This window comes from Gymnoscopelus microlampas (genome assembly GCF_963454915.1).
Source record: "Gymnoscopelus microlampas genome assembly, chromosome: 15".
NCBI lineage: Eukaryota > Metazoa > Chordata > Actinopteri > Myctophiformes > Myctophidae > Gymnoscopelus > Gymnoscopelus microlampas.
The window spans coordinates 18,922,017-18,940,549 of NC_139952.1; the positions used below are offsets into that span (position 1 = coordinate 18,922,017).

Below are 18,533 nucleotides of genomic sequence, written 5' to 3' on the forward strand. Positions count from 1 at the left end.
TGTCCCTTCACTTCCTTAATTACTGCAACAAAATACATATCAAAATATGCAGTTAAAATTATTTAGTTTAGCTTAGATGTTTCAATGTTTATGGAAAGAATCCTCTGTCTTTTTTGTGATTAGTCTATTCTATTTGGCTGTTCTAGCAGTCACCACAATAGCTCACTGTGAAAAGAATTTTTCTGCATTTTCAAAAAGGTCCTGGGTTCAAGTCTTACAAATAACAATTCAACATTTTGAAGAATCTTGACGTTTTAAACAAATCCTTATTATGGTCACCCCAACACAATCTTTTCAGATGGAGGTCTGCGGCCAATACGTATCAATTTTAGTAATAGTTTTCACTTTTGATGCCAGCTTTTTTCCACTACACAGGACTAGTATTATAGTATCCCTACTGGTGTAAGGAATAATATACAAATGCAATACAGTGAAATGGATTCAAGCTGAGGGTTTTTCATAAGCATTAAACAAAAGCTCACTGGCTCACTGAGTAATGGCACCTATCTATGAAATGGGAGGTTGCAAGTTCAAGTCCAGGTTCTGACAATGTACCAAGGTGTATCTACAATCTTGCCAAATTTGGAACACCCTTTTTTTCCTCCAAGTTATAAATATAAATCTTTCTTGGGGGGGTCCTGGCACTACATCTTTTGACATGGGCATCCACGGCCATATACATATCAATTTGGGGGTCCTTGACATGAAAGTGTTTGTGAACCACTGCAACTAAAGAGACAACCATAGCTGAATGGGTAGAGCGGCTGTCTGGAGAGCGGAAGGTCACAGGTTTAAGACCCCACCCCAGTATGTATGGGTGTCCCTTCACTTCCTCTGAGACTACGTGCGATGTGGGGAAAGGGACATTAGGTGCAGCTGTGCTGTTGCAGGTGGCTTAGAACTACACAGTACATGTAAGCATATTGATGTTGTAGAAAGTAAATGTTTAATAACTAGTGTTACACCTAGTAGCCTGAATTAATCTAGTTCAGGCATAACTCCATTTTAACCATTTATTTTGTGGGACCAGGAGAATCCTAACTTCTCAAAATCTATTACAATATACTTGTGGGCACATTACCTTACCTATAGGGCATAGCAGTGGCGGCCATTTTCTGGTTCCATCGTTCCAGACCCCATTATCTTTTCCCATAGAGATTTCAAAAAATATTTATATCAATTATATTAAGCCTAGAATCAAGCCATCCAGGATCCTGGTGATTCATGACCATAAAACATTTGATTCTGTGAAAAAACGAAATGTGAAAACCGCAAAACAAAGGGTATTTATTAAATATAGAATATCATATAATATTTGCCTGATGAAGACCTAGAAGGTCGAAACGTTGCAAAAATAAAAAGTGAGTTTCTTGGAGCTTGAGAACAGTGTGCGGACTTCCTTCATCTTTTCCTTGATTCTTCCCTTGATGTCCAGCACCTGGCCTAAATACAGGTGTGGGATGTGCACACAATCTTCTCTTTGAAATGGTCATGATTCACCAGGATCCTGGATGGCTTGATTCTAGGCTTAAATGAATTGATATAAATGTTTTTGGAAAAGTCTATGGGAAAAATGAATGTGGTCTGGAACGATAGAACCAGAAAATGACCGCCACTGCTACAGTATGCCCTATATCAATTTATTACCTGGAGATGTTTCATTTTACCAACTGAAGAATTGAGTTCATTCAGGTTCAAAAGGTTCTACGCACCAAACCTCTTTGCCAAAAATAGCAGATCTACATCCTACTGGTACCTGCTGGTATATGCTATATATGTAGTAGATGTTTGTTCCCTTTATTTTACTCTTCTTGACATGTTTTACTGTCCACCAAATCTTTGTGTGCTATGATTTTCTTTTTTACCGTAACCACTTGAACCCTAGCATCCCTTTTCTGAGGAGAACTTTAGCCAAAAATAGCAGATCTATAAGCTCACAACGCCTCGCAGCGCAGATCTTGTAGATCGGCTATTTTTGGCAAAGAAGTATAGAGGTGTAGAGGGGAAAAAGAGCAGACCAAGTAAAAAAGCTAGGGGGGCCTTGGCCTAAAAACGATGAAGACCCCTGGTGTAGACAGTAATTTGAGCTTGATTGCTGAAAGTAGACCTACATAAAAAAAAGGTTGTGTAGACATTTACATTTCCACCTGTTAATTATACATTTGTTTTACAAAGTTTAACCTACTAAATTTCATTTTGAAATGGAATTGTTCTGCTTTCAAATTTTTTTTTTCACCTCTCATATCATATTTCCTGTAGCCTAATAACCAATAATGAAAGTCAATAATTAAAGTAGCTATTCTTCTTAATAATAAACAAAATGTGTAAATTGATATACGTTAGTTATAGCAGTTTGTGACAGCTGTGTAAGTGAACACACACATGCGCGTCCATGCGGAACCAGACAGACAAGGAATACCTGCCAAAGTTTGGCAGAGGTAGTCAAAAATAAAGAGTTCGAATGTGTTTTTATTGATGATGAATAGAAGTTTATTGAATGACTTGTAGATTTTGATTAAACACAGAAGAGAGAAACATTCCCTACCCCTCCCAAAAATGTCACATCCCTAATGACAGAGCGTGATGATCTAAAAATGTATGATTTTCAATAAGTATTTGATGGGCAGTAGAAGAGAACTGGAGGTCTGCTGCACAGCTGACACCTCATGCAGTAGTGCACTTCATGATGACTCCACCTTGGGACACACCATAAATAGTACCAAGATCATATGAGACTTGTCTCATGGTCAAGCACATGGGAATCTGCTGCCAACCGCTCCCATCCGGAAGTTCTTTGGTAATGCCAACTCTGTTAGGACACAATATTGATGTATTCTGAATATAAATGTTAGTCACATACCATGGTATTGCGTACATGGAGGTAACACTTCCTATGAAGCCCACACACACACACACACACACACACACACACACACACACACACACACACACACACACACACACACACGAATTTTGACCTGATGGTCAAGATTCAATTTATGCCCTGAGCAAGTAGGCAGGCTCTATTCATAGTTCAATGGTAAAATTGGCGGCACTTGTGCAGGAAACCGGGTTCAAATCCTGGGTAGAAGGACAGTTACACAGTGCAGCTTTAAACATTGAAGAGCTATTTCAGTCTAAGACCAGGACTATTTATGTAACATTGTAACTGGCTTGACATTTAGTGGGAGGGGCCTATTTAAAAAGAAAATCCTTATGAACATCCAATCAACCCTAAATTTGAATCCCATGTTGGCACTATTGTTAACCAGAGGATTCCTCAGGTCCTTAGGACTGCATCTCACATCTTGCATCGGGGCAACCACACTTGCAATTTTATGAAATTGCACCTTTCTAGTTTCTATTAATATGTTGGATTCATGTAATGTGCATTTTCAGACAATTAACCATCAATACTTTGGCTCTGTAGTCTAAATAATAATTTGATAAATGAAAACTCACAGGGACATGAAATAGACAATTGGAATAGTATATGAGAAATATGACTGATAGGTTATCTTGATCAGATGACTTCAGAGATAATGTGTACTGATTTTTGGACAAAAGGTTGGGGCCTATTAGCAAACTTGCATCATGGTCCAAGGAATCAAGGGGAAAAAAAGAATAAAGTGCCAAGGAATCAAGGGGAAAAAAAGAATGAAGTGGGCAGTTGAAGTGCCACCATGAGGCCGATTTGAAAACTTTGGGGTGGAGTTTCTTCTTTGGCCTAATGGGAGTGTGTGAGCAAAGTTTCATGACAATCGGACACTGCATTCATGCAGCAATGTGCCATTTGTGGAAACCCTCCCAGAAACATTGAAAGCCAATCATAGCCAATCTGAATGGAATCTTAAAAAGCTGATAGATACATCTTGATCACCGATTTGTGCAAGTTTTGGACAAAATCTGTACGAGTTGTAGCAAAAGGTGTGTTTTGAAGAATCTTGTAAGGTGGAAATGGGCGTGGCCTACATGGGACGTTTTATTGTACACCTGCAGTTCAAGAGTTACAGGCCATGATTGATTTGAAAGTTTTTTGAGGCAGAGGTTAATGTAAGCTGTGTCCATGGTGATTGCACAGATCTGAAATGCCCTTTGAGATAGGAGTAGCTGCTTACCTAGTACAGGTAGGGTTTATCACACTGGCCATAAGGATTTCAAGATTTTATTCATGTGTATATTCATCTGGTAATTTTTCATTATAAGCCAGGATATTTTTTTCTTGAATGTCCACCTTTAGTATTGTATATCCCCTTAATACTCCAGTCAGCTATCAATGTCATAGTCTCAGTGACATTTGTTTATTGCAAGAAGCTAATCCTCTGGGCTGTAGTCAATCTTCTCTATGGAACCTTTTCACAGACATTTCATAACATGGGTTCGGGTATTAAAATGTAAGGGTGGGTACATTTGAATTAGGTGTACCAAAGAGCACAATAGTGTTGTCAATGCTTGCTAACGGAATTGATACCTATTGAACAAGGCTGTGACTAAATCACTGTCGGCCAGTCTCCGCCCCTTACATGTACAGTATGCATCATCATTTGATTTCTACAACAGAATGCTGTAAGAACTCCAGAGAAATTTCACTTTTATTTATTCATATTTTTTTTATTTTACATTGCACCAAGATAAGTTAATTGCCCAAATGTTGCTCCTAAAAAGGCAAAGTTTCTGCACTTTTGTCACATACACACACATATACACACACACACACACACACACACACACACGCACGCACGCACGCACACACACACACGTGTTCCTGTCTTACAGTACAGTACATAGACAATAAGTAGCACAGAGCCCAAGGTTGCTTGTTAAGGTTGATTCATACTTGGTTGCGTGCTGTGTCATGCACCGAAAACAACTGATAGAGCGGCTGTTTTCGGTAGACGACATGGTGCGCAACCCAACCATAAATCAGGCATTAAAAACACTGAGGGAACTGTATCGCCATCATAATTTCTCGAAACAGCAGAGATAAACGCCTCAACAGGTTTGATCTCCAAATGAATGTGTGTGGTAGTCCACTGGTCAGCCAATCACGTAGTTAAACACAGCTTACTGTACATTCAACCTGCTGCCATAAACTAATCCCGTCTCCATCAGAAGGACACAGCATTCAGCCCCCTGTGAGAATCATTTTGCATCATTCATTTCACTTCTCCCGGGTAGGAACCGACACACGATTGAGGGGCAAAGAAACTGAAAACAGGACTTGCCGTTTCAAATGTGAGCGACAGCAAGCGGTGTCCACTGACGGCTTGGAGGACGACTCAGGAGACAAAATCCGAAAACAAAACCACCACAAAGTAAGAGAGTCCTCAAGCCTCTTGGTCCCTTGAAGATTGTCTCTCTGCTATTGCTGTAGATGCATGTCGATGAAGTGTTTCAAATCTGGTAAAGGAAAAAAAAAAGAAGCAGCAGCAGGCAATAGGGTGCCCGTAGTGTCATGACCTTGGCTCAAGGGCGCGCCAGCCAGTTAGAGCGCACACCAAATCATCACAACGTACAGGGTTCAAACACTAAACCCCCTTACCTCCCTTCCTTGTCTCTTTCCTACTGTATTATACAATAGAAAAAGCAGGCCTTCACAGTACAGTAGTTCAACTACCGTTCTCATATAGTGGAGGAAATAATGAAAAAGCCACCAACCATTGTACAAAACATGAGTGAAAAGAACAAAAAGGGGAAAAAAAACAACACACACAATGCTGCTTCAAGTTCACAGAAAAAACAACCAGTAACCACACAGTGAAGTTGGTAGAAATAATGTAGTGTGTGCATACATCTTAGGCTACTATGCTTGTCTTGCTATCTGGATTTGCTTTCTACCCTTTGGACAAATCAAACACAAAAGAAAGCCCAAAAAATGGAATCCAGCCACTACTTTTTTTTTTCGTTCTTCTTTCTTTTTTGTAGTAGTAGTTCTCCACCGTTTTCTTCTTCTCTGGTTTACGTCTGTCCCCATCATTTCTGATGGGGTTCCTGAGTAGTGGGGCCGGTCCGCCAAGTCCTTTTTAGGGACCGAATCCAAATAGCAGAGTTCGGGGGAAAACGCCGGCGAGAGGCGGTCACCCCTCAGTACGTCTCCGAGTCGGAATCGTTGAGTTCGTCGTCCCCGGAGACGGAGGACAGCGACGGGCGGTCCGGTCTGCAGTATGACGCGTGGTCGGGGCGCAGAGAGGGCAGGGAGTCAAAGGTCACGCCTTTGGAGATGTGGTTCGAGGAGGGTTGGTGGTGGTTGACCGCCGAAGGGGCGAGCGAGAGCGCGGGCAGCGTCGCTATGGTGACCATGGGCGAGGCGGGCATCATGGAGTTGAGGATGAGCGCCAGGCAGTCCGCCACGTCTCTGTTGGGGGCGCACGCCAGCGCCGGAGTGTAACCTGATGACACAGAGGCATGGGGGAGTGAGACATGGTCGTGATCTCAAATATGTTCCTCAGTGTTAATTATGGATCCGGTCCATTAGGGCATTGGTTCTCAAAGTGGGGCCCGGGGACCCCCAGGGGTCCTTGGGGGGGGGGGGGGGGGTACCAGGGGGTCCCCAGCAAAATTTGTTAATAAAGCATCACAATCATTTTAACCACTTTATCCATATTTTATACTTTGGCTATTCAAAAATAGCAGATCTACAAGCTCATAGTGCCGTGCTACTGTATGAGCTTGTAGATCTGCTATTTTTTTTTTTAAATCTTGAAAATGTGTGCAAATCTTTAAAATAAAAATGTAAAGGCGAAAACACAAATCTTTGCGTCTGGGGGTCCCTGGCGCAACACATTAACAGGTGGGGGTCCGCGGCCACATACAGTACATATCAATTTGGTCCTTGGCACGAAAAGGTTTAAGAACCACTGCATTAGGGTCCATTTTACTTGGGCTATATAAATACTTTGTTAGTACACAGTATAATCCTCTGTTAATTGATCCATTTGTGTAACCAAATCGAAACTTATGGGTCTGTTTGGTTATATTTGTACATTCTCAGAGTTAAATGAGGAAGAGGATGTGTGTGTGTGTGTGTGTGTGTGTGTGTGTGTGTGTGTGTGTGTGTGTGTGTGTGTGTGTGTGTGTGTGTGTGTGTGTGTGTGTGTGTGTGTGTGTGTGTGCGCGTGCGTGCGTGCGTGTGCGTGCGTGTGCGTGTGCGTGTGTGTGCGTGTGTGTGTGTGTGCGTGTGTGTGTATGCTGACCATTCTCATCCACTGCCAGCACGCTGGCGCCTTTCGCCAACAGCTCCTGGACCACAACTGTCAGACCGTTCCTGGCTGCTACATGAAGGGGCCTGGCGGAGGGGGAGTGGACACAGTGAGTACAGTTACATTTTTACACCTGCTAGTGAAATTGTTATTTAGTTTTGATTATGGCCACAGGAGGCAAAGATACTCTATCACTGCCTGCCGGAGTGCGTATCCTTATGGCTTGTCTAACAGTACGTACGTCTGTAGAGCACAGTTGGTACAGTTGACGAGGTTCTTGTCGTTGACCTTCTCCAGAATCAACAAGGCACTCGTTTCGTGACCCTGGGAGGATCAGAATGTGGAGAGAGAGACAGAAAAGAAGGTAATGAACAAACGTCTGGATACTGTATGTGTGTATGGCATAAATATACCACGTCAGGACTGTACATTATTTTGCATTTGGCTAATGGCTAGTCTGATTGTAATATAGTCCTGTAATTTTGGTTATTAAAACAGTCGCAGTGGGGGTTACCTTGCTGCATGCCAGATGTAAGGCTGTGTTCCTGTTGGAATCCTGCACTGTGAGGTCCGCTTTAGCACTGCTAACTAGCACTTCTGTAACAAACCCAACAGAGGCAAACGTCACTTTTACTGTCTGCTTGCCCATGGAATTCACTTGGTGGATAATATGTAAATGTGTGTTCAGTATAGAGAACAGAAGATAAAAGTGACTGGCGGTTCGACTACAGAGACCATTTAGAGATAAAATGCCAACACTGATACCGTGTGTGTGTGTGTGTGTGTGTGTGTGTGTGTGTGTGTGTGTGTGTGTGTGTGTGTGCGCGCACACACACTGACCGACAGCATTGGTCTGTCCATTGTGAGCGGCCATCATGAGCGGCGTGCTGCAAGTGTGTGTGTCAGCGGTGTCAGGCTTGGCTCCGTGACTCAGGAGCAGGGACACACACTCCATATGGTCAGAGAATGCTGCAGCATGGAGGGGGGTCCTGCGATGATATATAACACACACAGTTGACATGTACATTTCCCATGTCTTGCGGGTTGTGGAATGTTGATTTCGTCGACTAAAACTATGACGAAAAATGTTCGTCGACTACCTTTTTTCACTGAAGAAAACTAAATAAAAACTAAGCTATGATGACTAAAACTAAGACTTAATATATTGACAATTTCGTCAACAAATACAAACTAGACTAAAATGTTAGTGAGGGACGAGTGGAGAAAAGATCCAGTAGAACTAAAAGACAAGTCATTTTTCTCTGAAAATAGCAGATCTACAAGCTCACAACGCGTCGTGCTGCGACGCGTTGTGAGCTTGTAGATCGGCTATTTTCAGTATGCAACCAAGTGTAAAATCAGCCATTACGACGCCATCAAGGCACCACCAACATACATTTTAGACGACTAAATCAACTGCAGATTTAGTCAACTATAATCGTATGATATTAGACAAAAACTAAAACATTTCAAATGACTAAACTATCACTAAAACAGACTAAATAAAAATAAAATGGAAGCTTATTAAAAAGACTAATCAAAATTTGCTGTCAAAATCAACACTAGGGTTGTGGAATGAGTGCCAGTTTTCTGGTGAGTAGTTCATTTGACTTATGTTAGAGCGGTTGGCTCACTGAAAGGTAACTACAAGCAAAATGGCTGCCAAGTGGGGTCAACGTTCGCCCTTCTTTCCGTATTGGTTGGGGCCTGGTCAAAATTCACCAATGTTGAACTCCATGCCCTTCACAAGCGCCGTCAATGTGACACAACGGACTCACCTGCCCTTCGAATCAGTGTTGTTGACGATGGCAGCGCCCAGAGTTTCGATCAGCATCTCAGCCACCGCCTCATTATCGCTCATACTGAAACAAGACAACAAAAGCAATGTAATGTAAATACATGCACATTCAGTCATAATGTATTGCAAATCTCATTTTTATATAAGAGAAAGTGTTTCAGCTACAAAGTATGAGGCTGTACAGAAGTTCAAGACATTAAACCAAACTTTTGTTTAGCTCTCAGTATCCCCGGCCTGCCCCTTTTGAACTGTATTTGAGCCCAAAAATATGCAGCAATATGACTTTCTCATCAGTATCATGCAGCCCTAAAAGCTTTGTTACGACTGGAGTCAAATCCAATTTATTTTTCAAAAGCGATCTTCAGGACTGACTGTCCACACTTTTATTTGCAAGTTAACAGAATGGATTTTGTATTCCGGCATCGTTGGCCTATCTGAATTGCTTGCTGTGATAACGACATAGGCACAAGTAATAATATTTATATGGCGGTGTCGCCCACTGAAAATAGCAGATCTACAAGCTGACAAGGCACCGCAGTGCGACTTCGTGCGACAACATTTTAATCAGGCCTCAGAGTCCGAAAACACACACACTGAAACACATATTTAGAAATCAGACTTGAATCGCATTTCAAAAAACACCTCTGAATGCGGTTCATATCTGATTAGCAAAAATCAGTTTCCAAGCTGTTGCTGCTGACCAAAATGACTCCAACCTGGACAGGCTTGGGTTGCCAGCCTGAACATAATGTACATGCACTTCAGACATTGACAAACACACAGTCTTACACAGCACAGTGCAGTGGGCTGAAGGGGTTGCCCTGAAGCTTCTTGAACGCCTCGTGTTCCAACAACATCTCCACACACGCATCATAACCTGGAGAGCAACAAAGGAACAACAACTGAAGATTGTTTACTCAAGACAGTGATTCTAAACCTTTTTAATTTCAAGGACCCTCACTTTGATATGCATTAGGCCACGGACCCCCATTTTATACCATTTATTTTATCTCTGGGTGTGTCCAAGTGTCCATTTGGTCAATCAATTTCCGGGGAGCTTTAATGGGAATATAACAATGTTTCGGTCTAAGACCTTCATCAGGTTATCTTAAAGAGTAAGATAACCTGAGTAAGTAAAATACCTCAAAATAGAAGAATAGATGTATGAGTTATATGTAGGAAAGGTCCTATATAAATTCTTTATTGTTAGCAGTAAACAGTAAAATGCTCAGCGTTCATTTACTGTACCCATTTATCACGGAGGATTTTACAGGGTAGCTATTAATACCATTGTAGCAAGCCCAGTGCAGTGGTGTGTAGCCCTGGCTGTCGGTGTGGTGCATGTCATTGTGTGAAGTGCTGGTAGCCCGCAGCAGGTCTCCCAAGACGCCCACACGGCCGCAGGCGGCAGCCAGGTGGATGGGCGTGCGGCCCCGGATGTCCCTCACACACACTGTAGCCCCCCGCTGGAGGAGGGCCTCCACGCACTCCTTCTGGCCTGTCACTGCCTGGGGGAGAAAGGAAATAACGTCGCTGACACAACATCGTGACATGATCTACACAAACAACTTGGATTGATCAGAACAAAGAAAATATTCTATCAAAAATGGTGTTGGTTATAGGTAGCCGTGTGTGTGTGTGTGTGTGTGTGTGTGTGTGTGTGTGTGTGTGTGTGTGTGTGTGTGTGTGTGTGTGTGTGTGTGTGTGTGTGTGTGTGTGTGTGTGTGTGTGTGTGTGTGTGTGTGTGTGTGTGTGAACTTCTACTGCTACAGGATAGCAATTTGAGTAAAAGTAAAACATTCTGCAGGTCCTCACTTTGCAAGAGGCTGTTTTAGGGTTAGGTGATATAATTACAGTTAGGTAGTTAGTGATATAATTAAAGTTATAGGTAGGTTAGGAGTAAGGTAGGAGTAAAAGGTCAGGCATAGTGGTGGTGGTTAAAGTTGCAATCCATAATTTACTACTGGTTGACAAGAGGTATTCCTTGAAGCAATATCTCCCATACCCAAAAGGGCTTTCCGTCTTAGCTCAGCAGTAGACATTTTGGCACTCAGGCGGCTCGAATGCCGGATAGGACAGATGCAGCTTTAAGGTTAGAGATTAGGGAATGAACGCAATAGATGGAAAACAGTCTAAAGTCTTCACAAGTGTAGCAATGCAAGGAGATGTGTGCGTGCATGTGTGTGTGTCTGGCTCACCCCGCGGTGTAGTGCTGTCCTGCCCCAGCGGTCCCGGGCCTCTACACTGGCTCCCTGACTGAGTAGAGCATACACACACTCTGTGTGTCCGCTTAGTACTGCTAGCATCAACGGACTCCTGCACGCACACACACACACACACACACACACACACACACACAACAGAACAGAACCATCAACTAAACAGACAATAATGTTGTCATTGTCATTGAGTACACACACAGTGTGTGTCTACTTAGCACTGCTAGCATCAAGGGACTCCTGTGCAACCTCCCCCCCCCCACACACACACACACACTCAATGAAAACTTCCCACTGAAGCCATTTTGTACACACACACACACACACACACACACACACACACACACACACACACACACACACACACACACACACACACACACACACACACACACTCACTGTCCGTTGGCATCCTGTATGTCCACAGAGGCGAGTTGGTCTTTGTTGTTGAGGAGAAGGCGCAGGCACTCTGGGTGGCCATTCATAGCTGAGGGAACACATGCACACAATGTTATTTAATAGACCGATTTATAATGTATGGCCAGCAGCCCCGCACCCAAACTTGTTGAGCTAACCATGCCAGTAACATTAGTATAACAAAGTGTGACAAACCAAAAACCTGTGTACCTGCGGCATGTATGGCCATCCTCTTCTGCGTGTAGTCGCGGGCCATGGATGAGGCTCTGTGGTGCAGCAGCAATGACACACACTCCTGGTGGCCCCTGGAGCAGGCCAGGCTCAGCGCGGTCCGCCCCTCTGGGCTCCGCACGTCCACCTCACACAGGGAATTCAGGAGCACCTCCAGCGCCCCACAGTGACCGTGGTATGCCTGGGGAGAGACACATGCAAAGAGGTGCCATACTAGTCAAATACAGCTTCATTTCATGCTATTGTTATGGAGGGGAGAGAATGGGTGAAGGTAAAACAATTACAAACAAAAATTAAACTATTTCAGAAAAAAAGAAAATCCCCAAATAAAAAAACATAGCAGTTAAAATAGCTGGTCTACGAGCCCACAACGTGTTGCGATGAGACGTGTTGTAGGGCATTAACGACTTGTGGTTTTAGGAAGTCGACTCGACTTCAGTAAAAGTCGAGTTGAGGTAGTGGCGCATACGATTTTAATGTTGGATGCATTCATGCAATGTTGGAACACAATAAAGTGTGGGGCTTCTGTTACTCCTCACATAGTGCAGTTTAGCCTGTTTGAATTATATATATATATATATATATATATATATATATATATATATATATATATATATATATATATATATATATATATATATATATATATTATATTATAAAAATAAAAATAAAATACTTTTCGACTTTCGACTTCTCCTGTTGGGAGTTAAGTCTAAGTCGACTTTTTAGTGAATGCCCTAACGTGTTGTGAGCATGTAGATCGGCTATTTTTTTAAATAGGGCTTTAGTGGTTAATTCATATGATGTATTTGTGTAAGCTTGTGTCCCGGGGAGAGCCCAAAACTATCTTTTGTGTGACAAGCTGATAAAGTTTGGTTAACTCTGCAGTAGAGGAACACTGAGGACTCACCGCTAGGTGTAGCGGGCTGAGGGGGGCTTGGCTTTCTGAATCATTCAGGAGGTCTGTTCCTGAAGTGTCCAGAAGCTGAAAGTGACACACACACACACACACACACACACACACACACACACACACACACACACACACACACACACACACACACACACACACACACACACACACACACACACACACACACACGATAGAAAATTGTCGATCTCCGCGTCATATAGTACAACCTCACAGCAAACAAATTAAAATTCTGCAGCATTTTAAAGTTGGAGCAGGGGTATGCCCTACTGGGGGTCAAGGGATGTGACCTTTGTTAATCCCACAGGGCAAATTCAGAGGGGGACGGGAGGCGGGGCAGCTGTTAGGGGCCAAGTGTCTTTCTTGCTCAGGGACTCTTTGACACATAGACATGGGCGGGCCAGGAGGCGAACCGGTGACCTTCAGATTACCAAACGACCTCTCTACACACTTGGCTACGCCCCGACCCCAGTGGGATTGTGTATTCTACATACAGTAATCTATATACCTCCATGTTATTTTGCTACTGGTTGCTGTAACCATCCAAATTTCCCCTAGAGTAAACATGATTATATCATCATATAATAATGCAGAATCCTAACTGCAGACTAATATTTTGACCAGCAGAGGGGGCTCTTGCCACAAAGAGCATTAAGTTAACTGAATCAGATGTCCTTCCACTCTGGCCCCCCAACTCATTATAGTTTTTTGCAGTATGTTGGAAATATTTAGATCTACTTTTGAAGTTGTTGCCCTTTGAATTATTTCATTGAATTAATGAAATATGTAAGACAGAAAACTGTTAGTATTGCTAATATTACCACATCAAGAGGTGTCTCAGCTGCCATCTGGAAGTGAAAAAAAGAAATACTTTTAAGTATACCAGTTATTTGCAGGGGGATATTACAACATACTGGATTGTTTTTATACATTATTTTTTATTATTATTATCATTATTAAATTCCGTATTAGTCCCCACCAGCTCCAAACAGAGGATGTGTCCGTAGGCGGAGGCATAGTGCACTGGGGTGTAGCCCTGTCGGTCTCTTATTCCTGGGTTGGCATCATTTCTCAGCAGGTACTCCAGACACCTGGCACAGAGAAAATAACATGAGTCACCACATCCTGAGTTCTCCCCCAGCCAGGACCCGTGTCACACGTTCGCCCCTCTCTCTGCTATCCTTTGGCTGTGTCCACCTCCACAGTACTGTCTAGATAGAGCTGGGATGCCTTTACAAAAAAAGCATTAATTGTGAATAACCTAACAGGACATAAATACATAACAGAGTATGATTAATATCTGGACACCAGCCAATTGTGCCTCCTGGCTCCAAACTCTGCTTCTTACGCACACACATATACTGTAGTCACCTGGGTATTCGTTGTTGAATAATATGATGGCCACGATGAACACCGGGTGATCATTTGTTTATCACATACCCACAGCCTTAATTACTCACAAAGACAATGAGAAAATTGCCATTTGGTTAATATCTTCAATGGTTTCCGTTTTCCACTGTGTGTTGTGGCTTCTTTGTATCCGGATAAACACCAGGGTCTCCTCAGTTGTGAACTCTACTCTACCAAGCCACCTGGAGCTACCGGGTTTGTATATATATTTTTTGTATCACAGCTTTATGTGATAAATATGGATAAAGAGGCATATGTGCCCACACAACAGTGAGTAAGGCTTACTTTCCCTCTGTATCGGCTGCAGCAGTGTAGTGCAGGGGGCTGCAGCCTCTCTGGTCCACCTCGTTGACACTGGCGCCGGAGCCCACCAGGGCAAAGACACACTGGTAGTTACAGTTGGCGGAGGCATAGTGGAGTGGTGTCCTGGGGATGGACGCACCATTAGTTCTCACTCAGTGGGACACCACAGTACAGAGTCTAACTGGTGAGTGATGACCCAGCCAATTGACCATACTCACGCGAGAATAATGTAATGGCCGCTGTATGATTAATATGGTCAATTAGAACCAACAGTTACCTCCAATGCAGAACGGCTAGAATCTAGAGCCTAACCATCATGGGTTGATACAGACTGGCCAAAAAGTACTGTATTTACAATTTAGTTTTTCGTTCTCACTGCACAGGGATGAACAATACATCTTTGAATGTACTGGGCCATTCTAATACATCTGCCTAGAACGTTTAAATCAGAGTGTATCACTGATCTCTTCCTGCTGCGCTCAGAACAGATGCACACATAGTACAAATCTGATATGAACAAACAAGTAACTGAAAATAATAATACGACTGCCAATATATCAGCAGAATAAATATAAATATCTAGTTCAAAGCCTGAAACCTCACCTCCCAAAGTGGTCTTTCCTATTGAAGTCTGCTCCTGTGTTCAGCAGCAGGTTCAGACACTCCAGGTTCCTGGTCAAATAATAATAATAATAAACATATCATTGATCATAACAAAAGAGGAAAAATTATGTACAGTAGAAGTAGGGAGCTTGGCATGACGGCTTGAATGCTCAAGACCATTTGCGGTGAGGAAACACAGATTTACCCCCCAGCTGCCGCGGCGTGTAGACAGGTCCTTCCGGAGTCGTCAGGAGTGTCTATGTCAAAGTCTGAACAAATACAACATCGGTTCAGAATGTCAGTTGCAGGTAATGGCAGCCGAGTTACATTCTCAAAGAGTGGTCCCAGGGGACCGGATGTGTGTGTGTGTGTGTGTGTGTGTGTGTGTGTGTGTGTGTGTGTGTGTGTGTGTGTGTGTGTGTGTGTGTGTGTGTGTGTGTGTGTGTGTGTGTGTGTGTACAAACCTGAGGTCAGCAGCTTCCGGCAGCAATCGGAGAAGCCACTGAGAGCTGCCAGGTGCAGTGGAAACATCCCATGAACGCCTCTCCTAGGAGAGAGACCAGACATACATACAGTCACAGACCACCCCACAGGACACCAGCAGCCAGGCTCAAGGACAAACCGCACTGCTGCATTACTTTGTATTTATGATGATTATTTTAGTCATATTATTCATTTGACAAAAAAAAACAGTGTTATTGTTTGTCAAAAGATTAATATAGCAATATAAATTAAATGCAGTTAATGGTGTATACTGACCTGGTGGTGAGTGCTCCATGGTTGAGTAGTGTGGTGATTATGAGCTCATGGCCGTAACGAGCAGCGATGTGAAGGGCTGTGTTTTTGCTCTTGTCCTCACAGTCAACCTCCGCTCCTACTCACACACACACACACACACACACACACACACACACACACACACACACACACACATTGTTTAAGAGCACACATTAAGGCAGCACTGGGACATACACATACTTTCACTCAATTTAGCAAGTAGTACATATTGATAGCATCCAAAATCACACATCCAAAGGGAATACTGTATATATATTACAGGAAGCCGTTGAAAATAAGAGCAGGCAATGAACAGTTGCTTGATCCTGCCCCTAGACAGACCTGCCATCTGTGGGTGTCTCACCATCAGTGTGCGCACACACACACACACACACACACACACACACACACACACACACACACACACACACACACACACACACACACACACACACACACACACACACACACACACACACACACACACACACACACACACACACACACACACACACACACACACACACACACACACACCAGAAGGCTCACCATTTGTAATGAGGGCTTGAGATCGAGAGAACCTGCCGTGGGCAGCAGCCATGTGGAGAGGCGTCTTACCATCCTCACTCTGGAGAGAGAACGACAGGAAACGGAGAGAAATTACAGTTTGATACAGACCGAGAAAAGGACGGAGCGTGTTTGACAGTGTGCAGAGAATAGAGATAGAAAAAGAGAATAGGCTCAGTGCATTGTGGCTTGAACATCCTAACCGCTGACAGAACTCTTCATACAATCTATGCAAGAAATAGTGCATTACTCATTCCAGCAGCAGGAATTCAGAAACAATGGTCAGAATCTCAGATGAACAATCGTTTCTTTTGCAAATGTAATATCATAATTGGTATTGGTTCCAAGAATACCATATTGGTTGGGCTTTAGCCTCAAGGGGGAGATAACCCCCCCTCCACACACGGCTTGCAGCCGCAGGGAGTTAGCTCCCTCATTCTTCCATATGGCCTGACTATAACCACCAACTCATTTATTTCAGCTTTGTGCTGGTACTGTACCATGTAGGGACGAGTGTAAATATGCAGTGGATATCTGGTGCATATCTTAAACTATCACATAATGATAAAGAATGATAATTAGCCTACACCTACATTTAAGTGTAAAATCTGTTACCACTGCAGAACAAAAAAAAAAATAATTTTCTGCAAAGACATAACACCTAAATTTGTGTCCATAACTTTGTCAGAACAGATAGTAATCTGTATAAAACAAAAATATAAAAATGTAAATGCAAATCTTTTGGTACACTCCTCAGGCTAGTCTCCAGACCAAACAGAGCTATGCATTATGAACAAATGAGCAAATCAAAATATACCGGAAATACCTACGACCTGCTACTCTCAGTTGATGATGGAACAAAATACATTCAGCGTGACACAAAAGGATAGGCACAACAATAACTCAAAACGTTTAAATATAATGTACATCTATATGTACTACATCACTGGGGAAGCAACAATGACTCGTCAAAATTGACAGCTGAATAATTGCTTTCTTTGGTGCTGTAAGAGGGTGTGCTGTATGAAAAGACTTAAACATTATCAGAAGTGGGGACACAGATGATGAGCTCGATTTCCAGGCAGGGATCGATCCACTCAAGAGAAGGGAGATTTGAAAATACAACGGCTTTCTCTCTCTTGATGTGTTGAGAGAGCGAGACCAATAATGGGCCAGGGCAGCACTGGTCCATTCACTAAGCCTGGTTATCCTTAGTTGCGTTTGCGTGCCGGTGTCGCTCACCTAAAATACCCGATGTACAAGCTCACAAATCATCACAGTGCGATGCGATGTGAGCTTATTGATCAGGTATATATATATAAAAGTATGGGGCGCCCGCTGGCCTAGCGGTCCAGGCGCATACCACATATGCTGGTAATCCACCACCTTTACTTTGTGTCACCCCCCATCTCTCTCCCCATTTCCTGTCAGCCTACTGTCCTGTCAAATAAGGCATAAAAGGTAAAAGCCGCAAAAAATATCTTATCTATCAAAAAAAAAAAAAGGTATATGTAATACCCAGGATACAAACCACTAGCCTAAAGGGGAATTATGTGTAACGCCCAGGATTCTAACCACTAGCCTAAAGGAGAATTCCCCCTTGGCCGGGGGAGATATTAGGCTTTTGGTCGTCAGGCAGAGGCTCTGAGCCACTACTGCTACATATACATCAGGAAAAAAAGCTCGACTTATACTTCCGCTAAGCATTGAAGCGCTGTGAGCTTGTCGAGCTGCAATTTTCGGTGCGAGATACCGGTGCACAACTAAGTATAAATCAGGCTTAAGGATGGAGAAGCTTTGCTATATTGTATTACTTCTCGATATATTTTCTGTTTGATCCCGTCAGACAAATTTGAATGTTATGGATTTCGATTAGAGATGAATTTTGCCGGTGAATTGATCATGTTTCCTTTCAGTTCTTCATGCATGGCTTCATAGTGGCACTGTTGCCAAAATATTTATTTCTTGACTGCATACTTGTCATCGGGTCTGTGAGATGTGTCAACGAACACAACGTGATGCCGCTTATTAAGCTAAGAATACATACACTGTCCTTCATATAGGACCAGGTGAGGTTA

General features: G+C 43.0%; 1 protein-coding gene across 2 annotated transcripts in view; it reads right to left on the bottom strand.

The window, feature by feature from the left end:
- Positions 1-4,706: 4,706 nt before the first annotated feature.
- Positions 4,707-18,533, bottom strand: part of LOC311061081 (serine/threonine-protein phosphatase 6 regulatory ankyrin repeat subunit A-like) — a 40,613-nt gene continuing 26,786 nt past the window's right edge. For both annotated transcript variants that reach the window (XM_084079588.1, XM_084079587.1), the window contains exons 10-29: positions 16,438-16,516; positions 15,871-15,985; positions 15,576-15,658; positions 15,317-15,380; positions 15,112-15,180; positions 14,491-14,631; positions 13,775-13,886; positions 13,617-13,643; positions 12,775-12,849; positions 11,844-12,045; positions 11,616-11,703; positions 11,196-11,313; positions 10,286-10,505; positions 9,787-9,874; positions 8,978-9,061; positions 8,040-8,188; positions 7,714-7,796; positions 7,441-7,523; positions 7,194-7,285; positions 4,707-6,389 (exon numbers count right to left, since the gene is read on the bottom strand). In XM_084079588.1, the coding sequence (XP_083935714.1) occupies positions 6,085-6,389; positions 7,194-7,285; positions 7,441-7,523; positions 7,714-7,796; positions 8,040-8,188; positions 8,978-9,061; positions 9,787-9,874; positions 10,286-10,505; positions 11,196-11,313; positions 11,616-11,703; positions 11,844-12,045; positions 12,775-12,849; positions 13,617-13,643; positions 13,775-13,886; positions 14,491-14,631; positions 15,112-15,180; positions 15,317-15,380; positions 15,576-15,658; positions 15,871-15,985; positions 16,438-16,516 (2,277 nt within the window). In that variant the 3' untranslated portion in view covers positions 4,707-6,084. The remainder of the gene's footprint in view (positions 6,390-7,193; positions 7,286-7,440; positions 7,524-7,713; positions 7,797-8,039; positions 8,189-8,977; positions 9,062-9,786; positions 9,875-10,285; positions 10,506-11,195; positions 11,314-11,615; positions 11,704-11,843; positions 12,046-12,774; positions 12,850-13,616; positions 13,644-13,774; positions 13,887-14,490; positions 14,632-15,111; positions 15,181-15,316; positions 15,381-15,575; positions 15,659-15,870; positions 15,986-16,437; positions 16,517-18,533) is intronic.